This window comes from Synchiropus splendidus, chromosome 1 (assembly GCF_027744825.2).
Source record: "Synchiropus splendidus isolate RoL2022-P1 chromosome 1, RoL_Sspl_1.0, whole genome shotgun sequence".
NCBI classification, from domain to species: domain Eukaryota; kingdom Metazoa; phylum Chordata; class Actinopteri; order Syngnathiformes; family Callionymidae; genus Synchiropus; species Synchiropus splendidus.
Window position 1 is genome coordinate 30,620,587 of NC_071334.1, and position 23,779 is coordinate 30,644,365.

At 42.0% G+C, this 23,779-nt stretch overlaps 1 protein-coding gene across 1 annotated transcript in view; it reads left to right on the forward strand.

Annotated features, from left to right (window-relative positions):
- shisa9a (shisa family member 9a) overlaps nt 1–23,779 on the forward strand; it is a 52,117-nt gene that overhangs the window by 19,612 nt on the left and 8,726 nt on the right. The window contains exon 3 of the mRNA XM_053868886.1: nt 19,067–19,261. Coding sequence (XP_053724861.1) covers nt 19,067–19,261 — 195 coding nt within the window. The remainder of the gene's footprint in view (nt 1–19,066; nt 19,262–23,779) is intronic.

Genomic DNA, 23,779 nt, shown 5'->3' on the forward strand with positions numbered 1-23,779 from the left:
GAAACCAACGCAACAACATGTAGCTGAAAACCACATCTGAACCGTGATGTTTATTATGATCAAGTTCTGGGGCAGGTTATATGGTCACGCCAATTGATACAATTTCATGTACTCATTGGGTCACAGACTTAAGTATCTTTAATTATACAAGTTGACCTTGACAACAAGGATGTGCTAGTAAAAGTTTTCATGAGATCTTTTCATTGCCAGTACCTTGTTATGCAATAGCTCCCAAACAGGACTTGTTGTCATACCCTGTAATGCTTGTCCCGTCAGTTTTAGATTGTCTTTGCAGAAAGAGTCAGGCTAATATACACAATACCTGCATCATTTAATAGATTACAAAAGCAGTTGCATTGCATTTTAACTGTGCAGTAGAAAGATATTTGTGTGGCTGGTGTCTGTTGTCTATAGAGGATATTACATCATCACCACTCTTCTAGAGTTGTCACAATACTAAAATTGCAAACACAATCGAAGATATTCCATACTATATAACACTTTTGAAATGACTATTTTAAAAATGACTAACACGAAAAACATGAATAACTAAATTAATTAAGTATTCTGAAAAGCACGACAACAATAATACGAGTAGTTGCAGGTCAACCTCCCTGATTCAGTCGAAAACAACCAACATTCATTGTGCAGCAAGCTAAACTCAGTGAGCATGGACTGCAAGTCAGCCACAGCCAATAACAAAACAACCAACAAGAATGATGCCACCAGGCAAATGGTAATTGAGAAGCGCGTCACTAACCTGTCATGAAGGCCAGGATGCACAACTGCTGTCTCTTCTGAGTGAATCCCATGTATATACATAATGTGAGGATGAAAACGTTTTACATCTCTTCTATTTTCTCTGCTGCTCTCATGACAAAGGAAAACCCTACAATTTTCACATGTGCAAATCAGACTGGTGACACTAGTCTTGGTGTAGTGTATCTCACCTTTAACCGATGATGACCCGCCTTCACACCCCCACATCCACAGCAATATGTGCTTGCTTCTCTGCCTCGCTACGTTTGTCAAGTTTAAGGAGTGATATTTGTTCAGCCACACTGGTTTCCACACTCTCTGTTGCCAAGACACAGAGGAGCCGCGCCAACACTTACCAATCTGAAGGACGAGTCCGTGACAAGGACTGGATTCAGCAACAAAATATTTCGCATTCTGGTGCACAAATAAACAGAAGGCACTTGTGTAACGGTAAAATCGGCCTATATTTACCAGGAAGCAGACAACAGACAATATTACCAGTCTTGGGCAAATAAAGATTGGTGAAAAGGGCCAGAGACTGTTGTCTGTCAGAGAGAGAGCGAGATGGACTTGGTGGAGCCCAAAAATGCCCTGGTACAGCATACTCTTTTCACTCAGTGTTAAAGCTACACCATCACATTTACACACAGTCACCCACGGTACTCTTCCCACCCTGCCAGATTTCCTTCTCCTGCCTACAAATTGAGCTCAGCTGCCTTTCATTCTCCAGTAACCTACTTTCCCCCTCATCACTCTCTTCCTGGCTGCATCCCTCTGTCCTGCCCTCGTCGATTACAGCAGCACGGGTCATCAATAAGTGCCGTGTTAGTTTATATAGCTAATAATAGGACATCACCGCTGCATCTTTGAGGATGAATAGACAGATGCCGCTGCTAAAGTGTGGGATCGACTCGCGGGCTCATCTGTCTCTCTCAGCGCGGATGTCTCCCCCAGGGCCACTACAAGGTTCCTGAAATCATATTCCACTCCTTTGAATTTCGGCACAATTCATGAGCTGCGGGGGAAGCAGGGGAAAGGTATATCAGATAAGCTAATGTTTATTTGCCTGTGTACACTGCTGCCGAGAAAGACTGCTGACCATCTCATTTCAGCTCCTGCGAGACAGTAAGGCTGAGAGGCTGCAGATAAGTGGAGGGGTAGGATGGAGAGAAGAGGAAGATAAGCAGGTACACAAGTACGTGTGTGAGTGTACGCTGAAATAGAGAGGCACATGCCAGGAGAGTGATGTGGTGCATAAGGGGCCCTAAACATCTTCATTCACTGGAACAGCTCTTACAATTTTTTTCCCCAAAATGCCTCCCTTGATCAGGGAGCGCAGACATCCACCAAGCTCACACCCATCTTTGTTTTACCCAATGTAATTGCCTTAACGTCATCTTTGTAATTTGACACGGTTTCAACAACTTAAATAAAACACTGAGCTCAACTGGACAACCGGTGGTGGAACTGGCTTTCACAACATATAGAGTATTACAGAGTTACACATCCTTCAAAAGGTTTTTGGATTAGTACACCAAAAGTGAATCACCTTTTCCTCACCCATGTCCAGAAAAAAATCATTGAAGTCGGTTTTTTGAGTTGTTTTACCGACAGACAAACGCTGACAAATGCATTACTGCACAGGTGGAAAGAAGGTTTTTTTTTTTTTTTTTAGGGCGGGTCCATATATTATGGATAAGAGCATTAAACAATTTGCTGTCTGTAGTAACCACAGCGTGGCATAATCTTTGCTTTTTACTCCTGCAGCATGCATTTCTCATTCATTTGCATGGATGAGCCCTGGAGCACTTGTGAAGGAGTGCATAGACGTCTGCTCTGTAATTACCAATTATTTCAAAGCATGTGAGTTTTTAAGTAAGGGCCCTTTCACCAGTGGTAGTAGAGCTGGGGTTTTCTGGAAATATGGTTTACCTTGCATTTTAGTGTGTTGTGGGGCTAGAGCTCTTCATTCTGGTCCATTTACAGTAAGTCTTATCAGTGAATGTCTTGGTGCGTTAAGCAGCCAATCGTTTGACCACACCATGTGTGTGGGTGGTGAGATAGGAAGATGCTGTCCTGCCCAGAGACTCGGAAGAAAATGATCACTGATTTGGATGAAGCTCCATGCGATCCCAACACAGGTGCCTATAAACAGGGGTTTATAACACAAACTGTTGCAACGTTTTCTTCACTCCAGAGCAAGAATGAATTACACGCACGTCAAAGAGCACCCCAGCCTATCTTTGGGCCACCATATATTTAAGACAGCTAGTCTGAAGTGTGTGCCACGCAACACACTCCGGAAACAGCCCAAAATGCCACACTCAATTCAGTGTTGTTGTTAAATATCGCTGCATATTACATACAGTATCTTTAGACTCATCCTTGTTTTTATTCACGTTATATAAGTGGATTAGCATATGATGGTGAGTTGGGCTTCACGATGGCCCCTCTCTCCTCCGTGGATTGAAGGAAAATCCATCCAGATTACTAATGATGATGAAACAGAAGGAAAACATTGCGGTGTTATTAACTGTGAAGGGAGAGAAAATATGAGACCCACGGATGGATGATGTGTGTGATGTAAGGAGATTGCGCAACCTCATTTTGACTCGGTGGATCATTAACGTGTTATTGTTTTATGGAAGGAGAGGAAAACAGAGGGAGCTGGATGTTGATGAGGAAACTTCTAAAAGTCAAAAGCATGTAACAGTCAGAGTTACGACTGTTGTTGAGGGTAAAGCACCAGCGCTTTGTTCACCAGCAAAACAAGATGGGTAATTGTAGTCTGGGGTTTAGAGACCGCTCTGATGCCGACTGCTTCTGCAGTCAGGTCTGATTCCACCTAATAACTGCGTGCGCTTTGTCTTTGGTTGAAAAAGAATGCGTGAGCGGAAGAGTTTTTTGAGAGAGGAGTCTCATTAGCAGAGCAGGAGGAGCAGATTGTGGGTCAAAAGCTTCAGGAGGTTGATTACATGCAATTACTGACTATCAGAGACTTGGCCTCGGTCGGGCTGCACTGAGCATGAAGGTGACACTTGATGCCTATTGACTCAGTGTGAGGGATGGAGATGACCGTGCCGTGGCTGGTGTGTCACGCTCGGGCACTGTATATCGCTACGTATGAAAGCGTGAAATGGAAACAGTTATTTTGAATGGCTGTATAGTTGGTATTGTGTTGATGGATAAACAAAGCGCACTGTTAGAATTACTGATTTTTATAGTTTTTTTAGTTTTGTTTGTGTCCACTGTAAGACATTGAAACTTGGCTTGTATGCCTTCGGTAAAAAAAACTCATCTGAAGTTTTAAGTCGAACAAATACTTTGAATTCGCTGCTGGAGGGCACAGTGCAGCTTTTCAGAACAGGCTGTTGGGCATCGGAGTGTCTTTACCTTGTCAAAAAGATTGTTGCTTGTTTCAAATGAATTAGATTGTAAGATGCAATATTTTTCAGTTTGGTGTCTTGTGGCTGCAACAGCAGGTTTTGCTATCAAAGGCTCTGTAGACCCAGTAATTGGGGATGACCTGGATGTTACAGTGATGTAGTACAGTACATATAGAAATAGCTCGAGAACAGCACACTTTCAAGACTTATGAATCGCATTTTCATGATCTACAAGTAGTTTTACTCCAAAGAAATGCAGGGTGAATACATACATACGGAACTCAGTGGTGAAGTCATTTTTTCTCTTTCCTTCACCGTGGTGACATCATCTCATGTCTTATTTGGCATCAGTCTGTTGAGCAATGTATAGTGTCATCTACAGATTTTTTTAACAAAGTTAAATTTTTACTGGATATAGCTGTTTCATGTGAGGTAAAAATAACGGAGGATAAATCCTCTCAGATTGTCACTGTTAACGTGTTTCTTTGCAAAAACGCTTGATAAACGTAATTCGTATAGAAAACCAAAACTGCAAAGATAGTTTTGCACATACAATCCACACAAATTTGGCATTTTGTTCGCACTTTCCTCAAGTTTACACTTACTGTTACACCATAGTGAAACACCCTACCTGGCAGACCCTGAACCACACTAAGCATTTCCCCTGGTGGTAAATGGGTCATCACTGGTGACATGTTGTCACAGGTGTCAGCCCCCAATGGAGTCATACATCATTATCATCACTATCTCCGTCCTCCCTATCTGTCTGTCTTTCTCTGTGTCGTGGAGCAGGTTGCTCCCGGTTGATGGACACACTCCGCTGGAATATAAACTCAGTTCCAGAAAACAATGCAATGGTAAAAAACAGGGATCTGTCACCTGGGAGCACTCTGTCACTCTGGACAGTTAGAACCCAAATGGAGACACAAAGAGATACGGCAAGAAAAAGAGACCGACTTAAAGATCCATAAATGCCTCATTTTTTCTGGGGACAAGGCAGGAGATCGTTAAGACAAACAAAAGGCCAAATGTTATTGCGGATGCTGTGTTTTCGTGAGTGGTGCTCCATCATCGTGATGAATCCGGGCTCAACTCTTTGACAGTCATGGGCTTTCAGGTATTTATTGTATTTGTTGGGTTGTTTTTTCCTCACTGGCTGGTGACTGATGAGCTCTGTCTGAGAGAGGAACTCCCTGTTTGCCTGCCACTGGAGCTTCCTACCCAGATACAACCATGTTGCAGAAACCTGGATTCTGACCAGTCGTGACAGCAGCGCGTGGGACAGTCCGTGCGTGTGCGTGTCTACTCCCTGCTTAATGCAAGACAGACACACTGTAATGTGACAGTTTCACCTCCACTTCACAGAGATTTTCTCTGTGATTCCCTCGGCGGTTGACTGAAAGTTCACTCTGGGACCTAGTCTTGGCTATATCACCTCTGAATCATGGTTGGCTGGTAAACTGTATGATAAACATATCCTACTCGTCTTGTAGAAAAAACAAATATCACAAGAAGCCATGAATGACTACAGGCCTACAGTATGCAACTAGAAAAATGAGCTATATAGGGAGAACTTGATCAAAAAAACAAAAACAACAATTGAGGGACAGAAAAGAAATATCAATAAATACAAGAAAAACTGAGGTATATAATGGAATGCGCAAAGAAGACGTATTGCAGCCTCAGAGCAACATCAAGGAGACGGGGGAGATACTGAACAGAAAACTAGAAAACAAAAAAAACAAGATACAACTTCCAAATTTCATTTCAAGATAAAAAAAAAAGAAAACAGGACATCATGGAGGGATTTTTTTGTCCATGAACACTGGATGTACAGTTGTAGCACAGGCACAAAATAACAAGTGGAGTAGGAGAAGCTGGAGCCGCAGATCCATGTTCATAAGTGGAGCAGTCGATGTGGATATTTTGGATGTGCTATCTAGTTATGAGAACAAGACATCTGTGGATAGTGATGGTACTGACAAGGACATTTAAAAAAAACAACTATAGACTGCATTTATGGATCTGTTTCCTCTCACTACAAACTCAGAATACAGAACAATACATGGCATCCCTCTTCAATACAGAAGAAGGTTGCCATGGATATCCCCGTCCACAAAGAAGTAAATTAATTACAGACCAGTGTCAGTGTTATCTCAATTCTCTAGACCAGATATATTCATAGAAACAACATCTACTCAACAGTTTAGGTTTATTGCATCTATAATGGATGAAGTAAGAGCAGCAGTTGAACAGTAAAGGTATGCGATAGGAATATTTCTAGCTTTAAAAAAGCACTTGACACCATTGACCATGATATATTGGTCTCAAAACTGGAAGGATATGGGATCAGAGGCCCAGCAAATGGCTGAGCAGGAGTCGCTAGTACGTGGAATCAGATAATGTTAGATCAAGAAAGAGAGTGCTAAAATGTGGAGTACCTCAAGGCTGAGTTCTGGGACCTAAATCGATTGTTTGCAGATGAGACGCATTTTTATCAGTGTAGAGGAGCTAAAAGCATTAAAAGAGAACACAGAAATGGAAATGAAGAAAATGAAAAACGTGACAAATATAAATAGACTTGTCTGTTGAAACCAAGTTCATGGTCCTTTCTAATTGAAATGCGGATGGTAACTTTTTCTTGACCATTACTGGAAAGATATTGGATCTAGAATCAAGAGGTGAAATAAAAGAGCGTTGAGAAGCACATAATAATCAACGGCTTGCTAAAACAAGAATTCTGAAATTCCCTAAGCTAGTAGAGAGACAAACCCTGCTGATCATGTTTTGAGCCAGAAATGGACTGCTACCGGATCATCTACCGTACAATGACTCCTTTACACTTTGATGCATGCCTTGCATCAAACTTCCACTGAATAAAGTTCATTTAAATGTTTCTTTAAATGATCATTTTGGTTCTCCTCCGTATACTGTATGTTTTGCAGTTTTTCTTATGTTGCCAAGGATTAGCTTCATGCATCTGGTGGATTTGATGTCACTTGAAGGTCACCGGTCTTGCCAAAGACAATCATTTTGGAAGCCAATGGATGGTGTTCTGGTGGCTCTCACTAGGCTCATTTCCATATCAGTGCAATGTCATATCCTTGGTTACAGCTCAACATTAAACCATGTGCCAGACAAACTCATTAGATGGTCTTGTTCCACGATCTTTGACAAGCAGCAGAATGTCATTGTTTGAAAAACATTATGCAAAGTCTGCAGTGCATCCTTTTGAAATCTCTTTTTGCTTTCTCAGTAAACCATGAAGACTCGCTATGGTAGTGCTGACGTTGGGTTTGACCACCCAGACTTGTTTCTTAGTTGTTTGGCCTCCAGGTCAGATTCCACCACAGTTAATGTCAGCTTTGCCACTGTTCTTCCTTCCCTGTATCATATCCATTAGGCTCTGACCCTTCTGTCAGCACAGCAGCTTTTCACTCTCTGACAAACACATATTCGGTTTGCACCAATGCCCTTCACACGCGAGTTGTTTCCGTCCACTTGTGCAGCGCACATGCCACTAGGTAGATTCTTTGATGCTTAAATACGAGCGTGAAGTCAGTCGAAATGACACATGAAAATACCGTTACAAACGGTTGCCTCCATCTGCTGTAGAGCTGGAGGCCGAAAAAAAAAAAAAAGAAAAGTCAAGGGAAACTGTACGATTGAGGCAACGAGGAGGCAAAGTAGTGGATTATGCTCTGAGCATATTTTCTCATTGGACTGTGATGATTGTTATCACTTCTTCCCAACAGCAGCAAAGGAATTTCTTTAAGCTTCCAAACAGATTAGGCTCCGCAGCTCGCCATCATCAGACTCACATATTTCTAACAGCTCTCTGTTTCCATCTTATATTGTTGATTTGGTTGGACTTTAACAATGTCCTCTGAGACATGTGACGTGACAATGTGGATGCTGGAATCGGCGATAAATGGTCCTTTGTGAATAGCACCGGGACACAAAGTCACAATGAAAATCGATATATTGTCAACGGACAAGAAGGTATGACAGAGGACCCTAATCACAAAGGAAGGGTGAAGAAGGTCATTGAGTTTTGAAAGGCTTCAGGAAGAACAGTCAGGGGTTGATAGTTCTGCCGTGCTGCCGTCATTTCCCATGGTAGACTTTCAACCATCCCATTCTCTCGCTATATCTGTTTAACGGTCAGCCCTCATGAGCATTTGTCAGCGGCGTGTGATGAGTTTAGAGTTGGCAGCGCACATTAAACTGTATCTCTGGAGCATTTTACAGATTCCCTGTGAGCTCCATCTCTTCCTAAATGGGAGTGTTGTTGACGCACTAATGAGCGGAGACAAAGCTAGCAGCATATGGTGATCGTAATGAGATAAACAATGTTTGGAAAACAAGTCCATATATCAGATTGGAGACCTGATTTGTCTTTTTGGAGCAGAACAACCTGCTGACTAGAGTGTAGCAGCCTTCAGGCTAAGCTACATGCCATCTATTATTAATGATCGGAGTTTGACTTCGGGGAACTGAAAAGAATATATTTAAGATAAAGTACATATAGCTAATAGAAATATAGTCTCTCCAAAGGGAACAGGGTCTGCCGTCCTTCCTTGTTGACCTCCTGAAAACCCCTTTGCAACGGGTCCAGGATATAAATGACCAGCTTTTCCTCTTTGAACTGCTCTCTGATGGCCAAGCATCTCACCCTATTTCTAAATGAGTCTTGACACATAGATGGGCCCACTGTTAAACGGAAGCAAAGTCTACCATGAAGACATTTGATCTACAAAGCATTTCCATGAAAGGATTGTGGATTCTGTTCTCCACGTCGCATATACTATGCAGTATTCTCCAGCGGCCCATCAGCGTAGGGGCTCCCGATGCTGGGATTTCACACGAATCTCAGTAGTTTTCCACTGTTTTGTCAACATGTAGCGGAGTGTGACTCGCAACTCCCTCACGTGAATTTGCGAAATGTACAATGGTAGGGGAAGGTACCACCTTCTTGTCTGCGTTACACTAGACTGACTCTACTCTACTCATCTGATGTTATTTTGCTGAGGAATTTACAACTCAAAACATTTGCCTCTGCTCAGCTACTTATCTCAGTTGCTCAGCTATGTGTGAGATGCCTGCTAAGCTAGTTCCGTCAGCTGAAAGTGAGATGCCGTTTTCACGGCCAAATGAAATAAGCATTTGTAGGAGAGCCATTCTAGCCAATCGGACCGTGAGGAAGGCAGTACCTCTCCCTACCACCCTATGTTCTGCAAGCAAGCCTCCCTCACCAAAGCCTATTAAGGTGGGCCATAGAGGATTTACAATGCGCTCTACTTTTGCCTACATTCCTACCCTGACTTTCCCATCAGAGAGAGCCACTACGCTAGGAAAACAAATCCTGGGGGGAACTGCTGTGTTTCAATTCATTCAATTAATATTTAAGGACCTTTGTCTCTCAAAAATGTCAGGGAAGTGGCAGTTGGGTTCAGGACATAAGGAGGTGTACGTTTGATTCATAATGATTTATGGTGGGTCAAAAAAAAGAACACTGGAACTGTTCAGGTGAAGTTGTGTGGTTGAGCCAGCAGAGCAATTCAAAGTTGCACTTTGAACAGCTGGTTTGCTCCTACTGTGTGTCTGTGTGTGTGTGTGTGTGTGTGTGTGAGGGATGATGAAATACGTATGTTTCCACTGCGAGTGCAAGTCAGACTTCTGAGGACACAGGGGAGAAATTAATGTTAAAATGTCTTTCTGTGGAATAAGAGACAGGACCACGGCAAGCTCACCTCATCCGTCAGTGCAGCAACAAATAAGGACACTTCCGTCAGGACAACTTCTGTCCACCGACTCACGATAGCTCCGATGAAGGGATGGTGACTGACTGGTTAGGAATCAAATGTGTACCTGTCCCCGACATTCCCATCAACAATTTGCTTTCCATTCTTTTTGATCATCGAGAATGAGGCAAGGATTTTGACTGGCTTAATGCATCCACACACGCCGGAATTCTACTGCCTGATCTGATAGGAGTGTGATGTTTCTGGGCGTAAACCTCGGCATCAGCCAATGCTGCCTGATCGTTGTTTCTCTCACTCAGTCATCACCCACTGAGACACACTAGAAGGTGCTGCTCCGTGGACTCCATCACAAGGTAGCGGACAGCAAGGAATTTTACACCCACAAAACTTCCGTGAGATCAGTGGACCGACAGTTCTCTCCTTTCCCGTCACACTGCAGCAAAGCGCTACAGACCAGAAGGACGAGGTCACGAAAGATACCAGCCTCCTTAATAACTGTAAACAAACACAAGTGCAAATAAATAGGAAGCTCTCGACTCTGGCAGCACACTGGCTCACACATAACCTGCTTACTATTCCCAGTGTGACTAAATATGCAGAGAGAAACTGAGAAGACCCCGTGCACTCCTTCACACGCAGGCACACAGTCATGCTGAATGACTGGGGCTAGTCAAGAGCTCTAACTTGATGTAAATAAATAGGGATTTTACACATTATCAAATCCCACGTCCAATATTGAATCGAAAATGGGTTTCCAGAGAGATGTCCTATTTATCTAATAATCCTGGCAGAAGTTTTCCTCAAGGACACAGGCATCTGTGTCAGAATCTATTTTAAAAAATAAATCCAAGTGTTTTATACCAATACTGTGCTGGGAATTACTCACAGGAAAGCATCTGTAGCAGAGTGGTGCAGTGCCTTTCAGTGGGGAAGCCATTGCATCTGGTGAATTCAGATTAGATTCCTATCCACCCTTGGCTTATCATATTACTTACTTGAAAACTATCTGTCTGTCTGTCTGTCTGTCTGTCTGTCTGTCTGTCTGTCTGTCTGTCTGTCTGTCTGTCTGTCTGTCCGTCCGTCCTTCCGTCCATTCGTCTGTCTGTCTGTCTGTCTGTCTGTCTGTCTGTCTGTCTGTCTGTCCGTCCGTCCGTCTGTCCGTCTGTCTGTCTGTCTGTCTGTGAATACCTTAAGGGCTTTAATGCTGGCTTCAGTAATATACCTCATACTTTGTGTACGCACTTCTGGCCTCTTGAGGATCATTACTTTCATTTTCCGTCACTGCTTCACATGCTTCCATATACACACCAGGGTGAGCAGCCCAGAGTCCAAAGTTTATGACAATGACAAACTCTTGGCTACTGTGGAGTATTGATAATGTACCTCTTGCACAAAAAAGGAAACTGAGGCAGCCTTGTAGGAGGCAGTGGTTGGTGAAGCCATTAAATATATCGAGACTGGAGGAGGGAGAATTTCTGCCATTGTTGTCTTCTTCGTGTTTCATTAGAGCTACATATGGGGTCGTAACAACAATACTGCCCTGATGGTTTCCGGTGGTACTGCTCCATTTGGCCCGTATCCATAAGCTTAGTGGAAACGTGCAGAAATATGGATGAAATGAACAGTACACACAGAAGGCTGCGTCCGTATCCAGAATAGTATGTAGCATAAATTGTGCTTAGGGGTTTAGATGACGACATGATGAAGTTGAACTTAGTCATGAACTTTGGATCATGAACCCGGTTCTTGCAGCAGCTGAAAATGAGTCAGGTCAATCACTTGACAGAGAGGCTGAAAGCTAAGTTGTGAAATATATGAAGTCATTATTCCAAATGGAAGGAAAGTGATATTTATGCCCACAGTTGCTCTCTCCCTTTGAACAGATGGTTGTGGTGACCTCAATATTAGCAGGGCTCTTGAGCAGCAAACGGAAACAGTCAGAATGTTGAGCAATACAGAACATAAACGCTTGTACCACGTACACTACGATTGCTCAGGTATACTGTCTTGAAATTTTAATCACTGCTAGTACAGACTTCAGATCTAGTTGTACTGTCACAGAGATCAGACGAAACAAGACGCAGTGAACAGACAGAGTGAGCAAGCAGTAGGCAGCACACATAGGTTGCATAACAATGACTTTTTCGGTACAGTACAGCCGGACGGCCTGTTGATAAGTGGGCGCGGGTGACAATGTGAACTCGCCGCGTGCTGCAGAGCAGAAAATACTACGCTGTTGCCATGACACGAGTGGGAAAGAGAGAGTAGGTTGACTAATGACAGAGGAGTTTGCGGAAAGAGGAGGGTTCCGACTGTTGTGGATCCAAGTAAAATAAGGAATAAACCATGAGTCAGCTGCTCTGGGTTTTCAGCCTCAAATCAAAGGAACAGTTAGATTTCACTGTAGAGCCAGTAGCAATGGAGCGCAGCCAGTGATAAAAGCACTCCTACATACATGTGCGCCGGCTCTCTGATGTCCCCGCCTCTCTCTCTCTCTCTTTCTTTTTTCTTGTGTACACTATACAGCACACATCAAGGGACATGGATTTATGTGTTGTCTACTCTATTTACATCTCTTCTCGATGTCGAATAGAATATATTTTTGTCTGGGACATGAGAGAAAATCCCTTCCTGTATCCAGAGAATTGCCTTACTCACAGGAGCCGCATGTCTGCTTTCTAAAGGCTTTGAAATCTCTGTCTGTTTAGTTGCTGCATGCCTCTGCAGTGCATAGTGCACACTCAGGTTGCGCGTTGCTGACTGTCTGTTACCTGGCAATCATAAGCTTGTCATCCACACGCTGTCTCATCAGCGCAGCCACACTTACTCTAATCCTGACACTGCAGCGCCTTCACCCTGCAGTGTGATTTCATGTAAATCTTGCCGTCTCTGATTTTGCAGTAAGGTGCAAGCTGTGGCATCCGTCGGCAGCCAAATATATGTCGATCCCTTTGAAATTCCACTGTACTAATCTGCAGAGTATTTAATGGAAATGCTGCTTTTGAGCCTCTTTCCATGATTGATGCACAAAGTCTCAATACTGCTGTAATCCAATTTGAAGCACTCGCACAATACACTCGTCGAGAGTAGTTTACGTTTGTCACAATGAACCGCACAGGATGTGCACGCTTGCAAAGCTTCTGAAAGACAATGCTCAACTAGATTAGCTGAAGTTTAAACTTGATGTAGGAGTCATTTTGTACCACCTCGGGCAAAAGGGAGGAGCCAGTAATATGCATGCGACTTTGTTTGTTGATCTTAACCAATGGCTGTGATTCAATATGCTGCAACTAAATGGTCAAAATAAATAAGTAAATAAAAATAATTACTAAAGAATGTGCATGCCTCATGAGGTACAATCATAAAATGCAACAAATGTTCAGGAAACATTGGGACAGATGAAATGGTGGTGGTCTTGGAGGTCACCTGGCTGTTAGAGGCTTTTGAAGGTTTCGACATGCACATGTATGGCTTTTTATGGCTCATTCAGAACTAGCTGGCTTGTGCCAGACCCCTCACTGTCAGCCCTAAGGACATGTTTTTTTTTTCCTTTTTCCTTTTTAAATTCATTCATCTATACATTGTATTCAACAATAAAACCTAAATTTCCAACTCTACAGGAGGACTAGTCGAATTCTAAAGGGAAGGTTGCGGCGAGGTCCTTGTGGTCCAGAGTCAGTCTATTAACGTCAGTCCTGCTTTCCTGTTTGCCAGCCAGATCTTTGTGCAGCAAGAGTGAGTGAGCTCATACCAATTGCTAATGGCAGTGGAGACAGTAGGAGCTGCATATAGCTTCAAGAGCTGCCAGCTGGGTTCTGATGACTCTCCGGGTGAAGACGGTGACCTGCTGCCAAGAGTGGAGCGGTGCTACAGCCGGTCTAGCGTGTTGAAATTCACCACATGAGACTAATCGCATTACAGCGGTGTTGAAAAATGATAGTGTGACTCATTTTGGAAATCATCCGCAAAGTGTCTGTGTTTCTGGTTGTTGTTCGTGTTCCCACTGTGTCTCTGTTGAGTTATGGTTGTATCTTTACTGTAGTTGAAGCGTTAATTCTGTGCCGCTTCAGATTCAGCAACCAGAGAAGCACTACTTTCTCGTGGGTTAGAGAGGGACTCAATGGTGATGCTACTAATTCTAATGCCCCACTGTTTTCAGAATTTTCAGCAGACATTCGAGGTACGACCTTCATGTTGCATCAAGAGTATCTCCCACAGACTACAGCATGAGGGATTGTGGTGTTTTTTGTTCTGCTCCGCCAGTGAGAGAATAACTGCGTCTGGACGGAATCTGTTCACCTGTGTTCCAGGACGGCTGTAATGATGTTTTTATGTCTGTGCAATCGTCCAAAAACACCCGATTGCTATTGAGGTGCTGTCAGCAGATGGAGGTCTGCTTTCGGTCCAATAATCTCAGAGAAAAATGTCATGAATATTGTGGGGATAAAAGTCAGATTGAAATGTAGTTCAGGGCGGTATGATGACACATAAAAATCCCCATCCAAAAAAAAAAGAAAATGAATTTCCACAAGCGAGACCAAACATAGAATTAATGACTAAGGAACTGTATTTCCTCCATTATTTGTGTATTACTACCATTACTAAATATGGTACTTTAGTTGTCAGTATGGTACTTGGCTTCATATGTAATTCAATAATAATATTAATAAATATAAATAGATTACATTATCAAGACATCAAAAATTCAAAAGAACGTTCATCACTTTCACTGTATTTATGTGGCCCTCGTGAGGTCAGGGTAAAACTACAAAACTGATCATGTCGAAGTGTGTCAAATGGCTACATGACATTTCGACTGGAAAAAGTTATTTGTTTTGGGACTTGATTGTCTCCTTTTGTCTTCTTATTTCTGGTCCATGAAATGAATCGAAATTAAACTTTAAATATATTTTGAAATACAGTTCCTTCACAGATATATTTGGCCCTCACTTCTTCATATTAAAATATAATATACATGAAAAAAGATTTCAAAAATATTAAAAGATTTCCATAATTTAAATTCAATTTTAAAATGTTATAATTTGGTATAACTGCACCTGTTAATATAATGTCTTACATTCTAATTTCTTTTCCCATTATATTTATTATATTATATTATTTTTAAGTTCTCCCATTGTTTTTAAGCACTTTGTCTTTGACAGGACCCCCCCTACTGTCATGGTGTGTAATGTGGTCTTTCAGGGAGTTACATTTTGCATTTTGCAGGGTCTAGAAGAATTATGAAATATTAAAACACATCTGACAAAATTATGTCAGTTGATCAATCAATAAAACTCACATAAATTAGTTTTCAATAATGAGATGGAAAAAAAACACCTATTACAAAATAATGAAAACACTACACTCTCACACTACATGTGTACTGTCATCAGAAAAATGATCACAATGTGTTCACAATAACGGGAAAATAGAATTCAATTCAAAAATGTAATCTAGATGTTTCCCTGGATCACAGGTGTTGATGCAGATCTCAAATACACCCCAATGACTATAAACTCTATCAAAAGAGTCATGAGCAAAAAAACAATTTAAGATAGAATAGAATAGACTGTTAAAAGTAAAACTAAACCAGACATTGAAGATGACAGTGGACACTGCTCAGTGGGAATAAACTACATGGCAGCATGCTAACTGCACAAGGTCAAAGGCTAAGCGGGAAACAGGATTAAACTTCTATGTGATAACACCAGTTGAATAAAATAAGCCCGTTCTCTTAATGAATTATTCAGCAGCCGTCTGCAATGTTAACATTTGACTTTTTTAATGTCACTTATAAGACTCTGAGGATTATTTTAATGAGCCGACCTGATGTACAGATGCCACCTGACCAAGCAAGCAGGCTGTTGATGGATGGGTTTTCTCACCTCGCTGGGAAAAAACACACATCACAGATTATGCTTTTCAGTTGCAATGGTCCTGAGGAGTGTTTGAGGAGAGACGTACAAAGGAATCACATTTTCGAACATAAAAAGGGTTTATTGACCCACCCGTTATTGTATTTATATTATCAAATAAATATAAACATTTTAATAAAGCGTGTGTGTGATGACTGGGTTGGTGTGTGTTTCTCAGTTTGCTGTGCTTGTGGGGCCTTCGGCTCACGTCAGTCTGATGGACGTGCCAAGGACAGCTAGCAATCATCCCTCGATGAGTATGGCAAACTCAAACATCACAACAACAGTGTGGCTTGCTGCAGAGAGGTCAAGGAATTTATGATGAGTTCATGAGAGACAATCCGAATAGAAAAAATCGATAATATTCTGTTAACCTGCTTTTTTGTTTTGGAAAAATGTGGTGCTGTTCAGGCATCAACTTTACAATGTGATATTTTAACAGTATTGTTTATGAAGTTTTCATGGAAAAAATGAAATTATCCTGATATGAAATGATGACTAGCATGATTGCTATTATGAATTACTTGACACCTCTGCGCTTGTATGTTCCCACGTCAGCACCCTGATAGATTAGCGTCCCATTGCCGTACCATACAGAGCTCCATCGCTGCCAAAAGCTCCCTAACTGGGAAGCTATTCCTCTATACAAACACAATAAAGTTGTTACCAGATGTTTTTTTCTGGTTCAGTGAGAATGTAATTTGATTTGCCAGTTTGTCACGTATTAAGCCAATGTGGCAGAAAAGATAAGAGTTCATTTCAATACACTGGGGCTCTCCCGGGCCTTTTCACAATTCCGTTTATCACAACACATTTTTATGAATTTGCACACTGCCAATTTAGCTCTTATAACATTTCTGTATAATAGAGGGTTTTACAATGTGTTTCCCATTTATGTTAATGGATTGGCTCCAAAACTGGGGTACTTGATAATAAGGATTCAGAAGGTGCTGCTGTGCTTTGATGGGATATTGAATTTTCCAATTGTGCGACATAAAAAGATAAAGTCCATTATCATTGTACTCATTTGGTCTAGCACTCTTCATTTGGGCTGCCTTTGAAAAGGACAGCTTCCATCATCACTGCAGGTAAAGGTTGAATTGAGAAAAATCCTATTATCCTGGACCAAAAAGAGGTTTCACCGTCGCCATAAGTCAACGTCCCAAGATCTATCGCTCCCTTATTACTACCTCTGCGGCTGTTTTTCTTCTCCAGTCTCCTCCCTCCCATTAACCTTTGTCAATACTGGAAAATCATTTACTTTAAGCGAATGTAAACCAAAAATACAAAAACCCACTAGGTATGCAATGAAAGGGTGTTTTTAAATAGATGGCGTTTAGGACACACATCACTGAAGCACTGATTATTATAGAACTGACTAGTTAGTTTTTGTTGTAAAGTTTTGATTTATATCATGCTTCTGGTTTATATTGCGATTATTTGTCAGATTCAATTCATAGCACAATAGCGATTTGTGCTGACTGTAGTTGCATTTGTGTATTTGTAAAGACTATTTACTCTTTATAAATATACAAAACAGTTTATGTGCCATAACAAGGAGCCAGAACAGGTTCTGACAGTGATATTTTGGGGGCTAAATTGTTTTTGCGATTGATAGCGTGCTCACAGACCACAGAACACACATGCTGCAGGAGAGAGTCTCCGTGGGAGCTGGATAAAATAACCAATATCCAACTAATTTCCCTGCCAGGACGACCATCCCTCACATAGATGGTGCTCTTCCAGAATCTAGAATCTCCCAGAGCTATACTGAGCAGCGGTTTTCAGAGAGCACTTTTCTAGTGACCAGTGTAAAACAAAAGTCAGGCCACACTTTCCGTTTGTCTTGCCTTTCTAGCCAAGTGACTTAATATGTATCTATATTATGAACGCAGTCAGAACTGTAGTGGTTGCTAACAAGCAGTCGCAATGACAGTCAATACACAAAAAACATAATTTGGTTCACCAGTAATCTCAATCATTCATGCATGAAAGTTGAGCAACACTAAAGATTTTCCAACCCTCTCTTCCAGACTACTGTCCTCTGTTGATAAACATGTTGTTTATTATGACATCCGATGCCTTATTCTGACTTCAAATCCTTTTCTTTTTCATCACTTGTAAACATACTTCTGAAATGGTGCAGGGCCTTGTCGAGGCTTTTTAGAGGATTGTCTGCACCGGACGCCTCAGATTTATGAAACAGCAGTTTACAATTAACAGGTGGTCTTGAAGCGGCAGTGGAGCATCTCTGCGGAACGTGTCCTCTGAATTCCCACAGTCGTTCTAGAATTCGACAGAGCCTTTAAGTGAGACCGTGAGACTGTGCCGGACTGACAGCCTTCCTTTCTCCCCGTCATCACTCCATCTGTTTTATTCCAGGGGAGCTAGAGATTATGCAACACAAGCGTGGCGGAAGTCTGATCCATTGACTAATCAATTACAGCAGGGTTGAAAAGCTGTTTATGTGGTGGACCTATTACGCTCTTTATTTTGAGCCTGCACAACGGCTGCTGTGTCTGAATGACATTCTGAATGTATTATATTTCAATGTAGCCAAGCAGCTTGACTTGAACTTGTTTCCATGGTTTCTTCAAACTCAAATAGATATGCTCTAAATCCTGACGTTGCTCTTGCCAAATAAGGCAGTGACTCAACATGTGACCTGGATGTGTCCCTGCAAATGTGGGTGCACAGCATTCACAGGTGGCTCTCTAATGATACAAAGCCCAGAATATCCCACGTCAGACTATTTGTCTGAGCTGGATTTTTTTTTTGAAGAAGTGACTTCCTGTATCACTATGGAAACACGTATAACATGCTTTATTTAAAAAATCTGCGATGGTATACGCTGCGTCTCTGAAAGCTAGTGTGACCTCAGGCTAAATATATCCCAAATATCAGGACAGAAATATCGCCTGGGTATTTCAGTTTATTCGTCTGCCTGCCACACTTCCTGTCTTCTCCCAAATACCACTGAATTATTTGATAAAAAGATCCGGTATTTTGTTCGTCAAGATAATGATCTAACTTTTGCGCACACATCTGCTTGTATGAATTAAAATTGAAAGTTTTTGCTGCAAGAAAACTTGTACATTGTATTTTGTCATGACGCCACATTCCTCTCTATGTGGAATCTGTAGTACACTTGACCACATCTGTTCTTAAAACCACTGAAGTGGCGTTTACACTGTGTTGAACCTGCTATTAAACGTTATCCCGCATGTGTCTTCTCCGACAGAGGGTGGTCAGATCAACAACAACATGAGCCAGAGCTCCAACCTTGGCCAGCAGCATCCATATCCCGCCCTCAGCCAGCTGACCCACGTCTATGAACAGCAACAACAGCAGCAGCAGCAGCAACAGCAGCAGCAGCAGCAGCAACAGCAGCAGCAAAACAAAGATCTGAACAAGTACGCATCATTAAAGGCAGTGGGTGAGTATCAGTGTCCGTTACATTTATTAAACTAATGAAATTCATTTCACACTTTGAGAATGGCAGCATCTTTAATGTTATTTTGTAAAATTGGGTTGTTGATTTGCCAGCTGTTGTTGCCATCTCTGATCATAAGTGGGTAACACAGAGCGTGCTCATCTTTTATAGGGAAGTCACCATCTGTCACCGTCAGCTGCACTGAATGACAAAAAAAAAAACCCTAATACGGATTGTGTTGTTTAACCCCAAATATTACTTCTGCGTGGGTCAGGAGGTCTGCAGGAAGAATGAGTCACGTGTCAGTTCTGCTGCTGTAAATCCAAACAGCTTGAAGATAAAGCTGTCTGGATCATGGACGTGCCACTTACCATCTGATTTGAATGTCTCACCATGCCTGACTGCTATTGGCAGGTGCATCACTTTCACATTGCCAAACTTATCCGACATGAACCTGTGGATTTTCTGTTTGCAGTCAGGTTGTTTATTACCAGGCTTCATTCTGAGATCCCATAAGGAGCCACACAATACGAGTCGATTTCTCTGCATATCGCGCCTTTATTAGAAAATTATCATAATAGATGCAGCCTGTCAACGTCTCCGCCGACATGCCAAGGAGCAAAAAGTGTACGACGGCTGTGACATGTGTGGGTGTCAAACTATTCACACGACGCGTGAAAGGCAATGTCATAAACCGTTCCTCAAAATCCAAATAGGCTGAGCGTTGATTTAAAGATGAGCAATTTTGGCTTTACTTTTAAGTACAGAGGAAAACATATGACAGATCATCAGTGGAATGGCGAGATTATATTTAGACTCCCCAGATAACGGTTCAAAAGGAGACATCAGAAATGCCAAGGTAGTTCCAGCACAGCCGCGACTGATAACACGAAATTGTGAAGCCGTCTGAAATGAAAAATTGTCCTGTGTCACAGGATCAAAGAACAAAAGGGGGGCCTTTCTCGACTCAACACTTTGCACTAATATAAGACAAAGAGAGGAAGCGATCTATCATAGTGGAGGCAGACAGACAGCAGCACTTATAGATCAGCGCAGGCTCGCAAAGACGCTACAAAAGGAGGACGAGGATGCAGTTTTACTGACTCTGACGCTTGTCTTTGCTCTCAAGCACTCAAACACAAGTGTTAATTTGAAAGCATTACAATTATTACCATATTAGTGTTTTTTTTTTTTCATCTCAAAGATGTATTTGTCAATGAAAAAGTCCAACCAGCGGCAGAACCTGGTGCAAGTCGTATTCATCAAATTTACTAAAGAAAATAAGAAAAAATACACTTGCAGAAAATTGATAAAACTGTATGTCATTAATAAAATTCTGAATAAAATGTCAAAATATAATGAAATAAAATATTTTATTTTCAAAATAAAAAAGATCTCTATAAAATTTGAACTTCTCCATACTTGGTAACTATCACAAAATTGCAGCTGCTAAGTCAATACAATGACACTCTACTGCCACCATATGTGGCCAAGGTATTAAGGCTGAGCGCCTGGAGGCCCAGAGGTGTAAAAGAAAAAAGTTTTTGCGGCCCTCTAGGAGGTGCTCGGGCCCAAGCATGAGCCTCAGCCCTATGGATGAGAGTCACTGTACTTGAATATAGAACAAAAAAGCTGCATGCTTGTTTGCATGGCTGATTCCTCGTGGCAATAAGAGCCTGTCATTTCTGCATCTTCTTTGGACGGTGACCCGGAAACTGTCTCAGAACTCCTAATCTAAAGCTATTCTCATGCCTTCATAATGACTGTCATCTTGTAGCATTTATCTGAACCGTCTCTCTGGGCCTTTGGCTCCTTCATTTGAAGGGTCACCCTGCAACAAGGGCCACAAGGGCCACAGTTGTTCCAACCAGAACTAACTGTAATAAGTTGATTGTCAGTCAGATGTTTATTGTTTCAGCTGACACCTGGTAGGTTAAATCAGGGGTCACCAAATGGTGCCCATGGGTACCAGGTAGCAAGCAGAGACCATGGGCTGTTAAACAAAACAAAAAAAAATCATGTAGTAACCATCTTATTATGTTTGATTTTCTGGTTCCCTTTTTGTAACACCATTGGTAATTATTGTGAAAACTCAGCAATGGGACAAGTATTTAAGAGGAATGTCATTTATTATCCATTAGATATCATGATTTCAGAAGTGTGTGTTGAACCGATGGCAGCCCTTCGGGTCACGCAGTGCCCTTGGGGTAGCCTGCGGTTGCTAAAAGATTTCTGACCCCTGGGTTAAACGGTGTGAGCTTGATGGGTTGGAACAAAAACCCAGTCCAGGCTCTAAAATGACACATGGGATCCTTGTTGAAATATACATACTGTAGAACCTAATCGTTTGTCAGAAGCTTAACACCTTTTTACTTCAGCTTGACAATATAACAGTGGCCTGCTAATGCTCTTCAATAGTCGGTTTCGACACATATATGTCCAACAAACTAATTTGGATATTGACTGAAACAAATCTATCATAAAATAACTCAAAATAAAAGGCTTTCTCTTGTGTAGGTCTTGTGAACTAACTGTCAAAAACTCATTAGTATTAACCAAACAATCGCATAGGAATGAGGGTAAATATCTGAGTGGTTTGGCTGATCCCTGGCTTCAGTATTGTATACATCACAGAAGTAAACTCAGAAAGCCCTGGAGCTGCTTTGAGCCCAGCAAAGCAGTAGCTTAAGAGCAAATAAAAGAGTGATAGATACCAAACGTGACGGATGTCACCATTTCCTATCCACCAGTGTCTAATGTTGAAGAGTCCTCCCTACTTTAGACAAAGATGAGCCACGAGAAAGCTACTTTCAACCGACTGTTGTGCTTCAAGCCAATTCACAGGTTCGCCATAGTGCTCTAGTTTCTTTAATTCATAATGCTTAGTCTTTTTACATGCAATGCCTCATCGTGACATCCTCCCACTCATACCCAAGTCCAATGCAGTCCACCTGGACCGATCTGTCCCTTCATTTCCCATTGAGCTCCCGCCCACTGTTCCCCATTTCTCATCACCTGCATCATCTCCATCCCACAATTTTCTTGGCACTTGCCATTATGCTTTTTTTTTTTCCCCTGTTGCATCCGCCTTCTGCATCTGCTCTCTCCTCTTCAAGCCCTGACCTTCCTCCTTCAAACCAGCACTCTTCCAGATCACTCCTCTCGGGATGATTGGCCCGCTGATCTCTATCGGCGCTTATCTGATTCTATATCTTTAATTGAAGGGGGCTCTCGCATGCCACAGCACTTCTATTTCACAAGTGGTTTCTGAAAGGAACCTTGGTGTAACTGATGGGAAATCTATACCTTCTAATTTAGGTCCGCTGCTTCTGTGTTCTGATGGATGGAAAGGATGTGACGACCATCAAAAACACACCTCTTGAAAGTTTCAGTCCTTTGCATTTTGGATTATCAGCTGCTGTCTTTGCCGCCTCCATTGTGAATTCTGTCTGAGTAACCACAAGGCTTGGCTCAGCAACACTTTCCCATCAACCCAAACTGACTTTTTCCTTTTCTTTAATTGCCTCTGCCTTTTTTCCCCCCAATGGCCGAGGGAACTCGTCTGATAAGCTGCACTTCTGCCAATCAATAACCTTCTCCACTGTCCCCACGTGCAGCCGTATAAGGTCACTCTATCGAATTCTAACAGCATCCGCCCAGACTAAAACTAACTAATAAAGGCCCCTGGATGCTCAGCTGTGATTCCACTTGCAGAACTTAAAAAAAAAAAAGTCCAATTGACCAACAGTGTTTCGCATCTAATACTCAGGGGTCGTGTTTAAAAGGCTGGAAGGGGTTGTAGCTGCCTTTTATCGCACCTTCATTTATTTGTTGTACAGTACCTCTAGACTTGAAACTTTGATTCAGTTTGTTAGACATGCTTTCACGTTCATACTTTTTATATGAACTTCATGTTTTAATTAAGAAGTCATGGTGAATAGGAAACAACTTCTACAGTGCGATAAAGGGGCTGAAATCACAGTTAGCTCAAGGAACCAATGTGTCAAATTTGAGGCCAGATATGCCTGTCTCTCTGTAAGGTGGTTAGGATTACAGGTTTGGCTGCAGCGTCCTGATGTCTGGGAGTCACTGATGATGCAGTTGACTGCCTGTAATTTGACAACCTCTTCTTTGTCTTTTGGCATTTCCCATCCGGGGTTCCTTCAGCGAGCTGGACTCCTCCACCTCAGTCCTTCTGATCATCATCTATCACATCCATGAAGCTCAGTCCTTGTTTTCCTCTTCCTCTTTTGCCCGATACCTACATTTCTATCCCTGTCTCTCCTCTCCATGGTCACATCAGAGTCTGACCTCCCCAACTTTTCCCTCTTTCCCTCCCTGTGATACACTGGTTTCTAATCTCCCTAGTCTCTCCCAATAAAAGCCTGAGCACATTCGACTCTCTTGTCTTTGGATCGGAGCTACTTCCTCTGAAGCAGCACTGTCAAACTGAATCTTAAACGGGCTGTGTGGGTGCAGGCTTTTGTTCCAACCCTGCAGGCACATATAGGTTAACCAATC